At 35.0% G+C, this 5,127-nt stretch overlaps 1 protein-coding gene across 1 annotated transcript; it reads left to right on the top strand.

Moving 5' to 3' along the window:
- The first annotated feature begins 2,293 nt into the window (after positions 1-2,293).
- On the top strand, positions 2,294-4,361 carry LOC131022489 (protein ALP1-like). The gene is made up of 4 exons (XM_057951997.1): positions 2,294-2,365; positions 2,783-3,340; positions 3,489-3,714; positions 3,806-4,361. The coding sequence occupies exons 2-4, from the start codon at positions 2,813-2,815 to the stop codon at positions 4,264-4,266; spliced, it is 1,215 nt and encodes a 404-aa protein (XP_057807980.1). The 5' UTR covers positions 2,294-2,365; positions 2,783-2,812; the 3' UTR covers positions 4,267-4,361.
- Positions 4,362-5,127: the final 766 nt, after the last annotated feature.

Genomic DNA, 5,127 nt, shown 5'->3' with positions numbered 1-5,127 from the left:
GGTAAAACAAAGCAAGTCGATGATACCCCTCAATTTCATAAGCACATGCAAATGCAAGTAATGATATGTATTTGTAAATTTTGTTTTTCTAAGCACGAAAAGAGATTTAAAATATAAATGGAATATCTCTAGGGCCCGTTTGGTACGTACACAATATGAGATAAGATGTGCTATATTTGACTGAGATATTTTTTTTTTTTTACTATATGTCATATTAATATCATATTTGGTACACTGCATAAATATATCAGTAAAATATAATATGTTGTTACGATGTATTAAAATTATATAAAGTTAATGGAGTAATAGTTATAATTAAGATTTGTATTACGTATACCACATATGGAGGTGGTATATATATACAGAATCCCTCAAATCTGCATAATATTAACTTTCAGGCTTTAAATTTATAAACGACTATGTGTTTCGTATTACTTCTTACCAAACAAGATATTAGAGTGTCATAAGTATATTATACACCCTACGCCCATACCAAACAAGCCCTTAATATATTAAAAATGTAATTTTCAAAATTGAGTGGCAATTTTATAATTATAATAAAATTGAAAGTTTATTTATAAACTATATATTTTTATTATTTTAGTTTCTTTATGTTCTTAGTTTTTTGTTTTAAACCTGTTTTAAAATTGTGAAATTTATTAATTATAAAATATTTGATATGCATATCAAATTAAAGATCTTGAAAAGAGCTTTAATTTGATATTTTATGTAATTATTGGATTAAAAATGTAAATATTGTATTTATTTAAAGTTAAAACTTAAACAAAATTCTCTCTCATCTCTCATCTTTTTTTGAATATATCTAATTTTTAATTATTTTTTATTTTTATTTATTTCTTTTAACTTATTTTATTTTCTTAAATTTTTTTTGCTTTTTAATAATATCAATTTTTATTATTGTGATTTTTTCTCTCTCTATTTAGCTGAAATATATTCAGTTAACATTATAATTATGAATATGACAAAGTTGATATCAATTAGATACAAGGAAGATATAAAAATATTTTTCATGCATTTTACGAGTAAAAATGCTAATATATTATACATATATATACCAACACGTGATTGTAGAAAAAAATAAACAAATGATCAGTACTTCGATTTATAATGATCTACAATTAATGAAATAAAAATGAGTACTTCGATTTATAATGATTTGGCAATACTATTAAATTACAACGCGTGGCTTTTGGTGGAGTAACAATATCAGATTTGTTTCTTAATATCTATCGTTGACTAATTCAGCAATAAATAATACGAATCTTTAAATTTTTTAGTTATTTATTCATAGCACGTTAAAAGAGTATAATAATTAACAAGATTGGAGAAATATTAATAAAAAGTAAACACATACACACTTAAGACAACAAGAAGTTGTTTCAGTTTTTTATTATCTGTATGTTCAAAAAGTTGTCAGATTTTCTTTCTTTTCTTTTCTTTCGATAAAATTTCAATTCATTTAGGGCACGTTTGTTAGGGGTTATAAGGTGATAAATACTATATTTCTCACATTTTCTCATTGTTTGATAGGCATTATCATTAATACTTGGAACCCGCAAAAAACGCTCAAACCCGCTAAAAAATACTGTTACACATAGAAATCTGATTTCACCCTCACCCCCTTATCAGTAATATATGAGGAACAGTGTTTTAGATAATAATTTTACTTTACGATTTTCTCCCTGAAATCAGTTCATATTAGGGCTTCAGTAGCCTCCCGCTCTTTCAAATAGCAAAGCGGCGCTCCCCAATCAAGGTTTGTGAATCTCTTCAACTCATCTTCAAGGTTGATTAGGGGGTTTTTTTGTCGAATTTTTTCAACAATGTGTGCCTTTGTCGCTAAATCGCCGCCGCCGCTTCCATCTATTCCCGGCGAAGGCGCCGGCTATGCTCTATCTCCCTCTCGCCCCTCTTCCCTCGTCTCTCTCTCTCTCAAACACCACAGAACACGCTCCCACACAGACTCGAGCCACGCCGCCGCCGCCTTATCTGGCGAAAGTCGGTGCCGGGCGAATCACCACCCACCGGCGTGACTCTCATCTTCTTGCCCTCTTCTTCTCTCCCCCAAATCTCGATCTGAGAACCCAACCTCCAAATCTCACCGGACGGCCAGCAGAATTGCCTCCGCCTTTGATTTCGTTTTCAAATAGTCTTCGAATTATTTTCGATTTTTTTCGAAGTGGGTTTTTTGTAAATTCAAATCTGAAATGGATGAGAAAAGGTGCTATGATAATTTCTAATTGGGTTCGAAATTGTGTTGTAATTTTGTTGTAGATCTGTTTTGTTCTTGAAACCAAGATCGGTGAAGGCTGCTTTTGGTGTTGGATTCGAAGGCTTCTACTAGGTACGTATATGGATTCAAGCTCTTGCAAAGTCGTAAGAAATTAGAAAAGAGTCGGTGAGAATCGCTATGGGACTTCGCACTTCTTTCTTAATTACTGTATATCTTCACCGAAATCAAGTTGAGATTTATGGTTTTTGTTTTCTACTTTTTCATTTGATGGTTGATATGGAATTTGTATGAATCAAATGTTTGAGAACTTATATGATTTACAAGTTTGAGAGTTGCTTTGCTGATTTTGGGTATTCTAGTGTTCGAGTGCTTGATGTCTCATGCCACTTCATTGTATATGCTTTGTGTGGTGAATGCTATGATTGTAATTATGTACGTAGATAATTTAATTGCTTTTGGTGGGAGTGTTATAAGCTTTCAATTTGTTATTCAATTTTGGATAATACCTGCTATTCATAAATTTTACAGATTGCAGTTTCGTTGGGTTGAGAATCAAAAATGACGACTGATGACATTAACACATTATGCATATACTTATTGTTGGAAGAGCAGATTTTGTATCAAAATTTGATTTTCTTGTTGGTAGCTTATCATCTCTTGGTTAGGACGACATCACGTAAACGAAAAAGAGGTTCTAACACAACTGCATTTGGTATAATAGCACGAGTGCCTGATCAAATTACTCATATGAATAGACTTGTAGGTGTTAGTGATGTAGATTGTCTTGCTAATTTACGAATGGATCGCAACACATTCGGTAGACTTTGCATTTTGTTGCGCGATCAAGGGGGGTTATCGGATGGTAGGTATATTAAGGTAGAAGAACAGGTTGCAATCTTCTTGTCCATCCTAGCCCATCATAAAAAGAATAGGGTTGTTAGGTTCGATTTTTGGCGCTCTGGGCAAACCGTAAGCAAGTTTGTGCACCTTGTACTAAAGGCAATCTTGAAATTGCACGTTACTTTACTTGTCAAGCCTGTTCCCGTTCCAGAAGACTGTACGGATAACAGATGGCGATGGTTCAAGGTACTTTAACTCTATTATTTAAAGTTCAAGCAAGAATATCTATATTTGTACAGGTCAACAAATATTGTGTCTACTATATTAATAAATTTTGAGAGGGTGTTTGAAATATTGTGTCTATGTTTCATTTAACGAATTGATTTCGATGTAGGGTTGTTTGGGTGCTCTTGATGGCACATACATAAATGTGCAGGTCAACAATGTTGACAAGCCGAGGTACCGAACGCGTAAAGGTCAAATATCCACTAATACACTCGCCGTGTGTGATCGAGACATGAAATTTGTTTATGTGTTGCCTGGTTGGGAAGGGTCGGCAGCTGATTCGAGGATATTGCGGGATGCACTCAGACGAGAGCATGGTTTGAGAGTGCCTAAGGGTGTGTTTCATAGTGGCAGATTACTATTTTGTCTTTTCAAATGTTGTTGGCTTTTTGAAGCATACTCACAAATGGGTTGTTATTATTGTAGGAAACTATTACCTATGTGATAATGGGTACGCTAATAGCGAGGGCTTCCTTACTCCTTACAAGGGGATACGTTATCATTTGAAGGAGTGGGGCCCGAACACTGCTCGACCGCAAAATGCAATGGAGTTGTTCAACCTACGCCATTCAAAGGCCCGAAACGTTATTGAACGTGCTTTCGGAATCATGAAAATGCGATGGGGGATATTGAGAAGCTCGACTTTCTATCCTGTGAAGACCCAAAACCGTCTAATCCATTGTTGTTTTATTTTAAATAACTTCATCCGAGCAGAGATGCCTTTAGATCCCATCGAGCAAGAATTTGACCAGTCGTGTACGAACGAGCAGGTGGATGGCGATGGAGATGGTGAATTCATAGATGGGATAGACTCTTCTCCCGTTTGGAATGCCGAGCGAGATGCAATTGCTCAAGCCATGTGGCTCAACTATTTGAACAACATTTGATATTGCTACTAGTTGTAGAATTGCTGTGAATTGGGAACTACTTTTGATGCTGCGATGTTAACTCTCGAATGTTTCTTTATCTTGTTTTATTTAGCTTTTATTTATGTTATGCAACTCTGGAATTTGAATTGTATGTGAATATTGATGTGATTACTGAGATTGAGATTGTATGTGAATATTGTGCTGTGAATTTATCTTGTGGTGTGAATTTCTGTTATTTCTTTTATTTTCTGTGCTTTTCTTGGTGGAATTTATTTAGATTGAGATTGAGATTGTATTGAGATTGAGATCGTATGTTATTTAGATTGTGATTGTATTGAGATTGATATTGAGATTGGTGTGAAGTTGCTATGCTATTTTGCTTGGTGGGATATGAGTTATTTTCTTGGTGGAATTTATCTTGTGGTGTGAATATTGAGATTGGTTGTTGCTGTTGTATTGGAAAGTATATGAACTGAGTATAAGTGCTAGGTGTGCATCTCCCTACTCTATTGTATTGATATGTGTTTCATATTTCAGGCCATGGATAGGCAGATAACACCATCTTGTTGTTGTGGACGTGGGCGAATGCTTTTGATGTGTGCCGGACCGAGGGCTCAACACCCAGGTAGATGGTATTACAAGTGCCCTGCAAAGTTAGATCACGTAGCATCTTTCATATGGTGCGATGAGTACCATCCCTCTTGGCATCAAGAAGTGTCGAATGCATCTCCCTACTCTGCTCCGAACTACCAGCCACGATTGTCGGAGCACGCATCATCCTCTGCAGTTGTGGATTCTCCAATACCGGCGACACACAATCACATGCAATGGACACGTGATAATGAAGTCCAAATTCCTCTATTTCTATTGTTGGCTATC

This window comes from Salvia miltiorrhiza, chromosome 4, assembly GCF_028751815.1.
Source record: "Salvia miltiorrhiza cultivar Shanhuang (shh) chromosome 4, IMPLAD_Smil_shh, whole genome shotgun sequence".
In the NCBI taxonomy this organism is placed as follows: Eukaryota; Viridiplantae; Streptophyta; class Magnoliopsida; order Lamiales; family Lamiaceae; genus Salvia; species Salvia miltiorrhiza.
Note: the sequence above shows the minus strand (reverse complement) of the source record. Positions and strands in the feature narration are given on the sequence as shown.

Coding starts and splice junctions, on each gene's coding strand:
- LOC131022489 (XM_057951997.1), top strand. CDS start 2,813: ATGACGACTGATGACATTAACACATTATGCATATACTTATTGTTGGAA. Junction 3,341..3,488: donor ACAGATGGCGATGGTTCAAG/GTACTTTAACTC, acceptor ATTTCGATGTAG/GGTTGTTTGGGTGCTCTTGA. Junction 3,715..3,805: donor TGGTTTGAGAGTGCCTAAGG/GTGTGTTTCATA, acceptor TTATTATTGTAG/GAAACTATTACCTATGTGAT.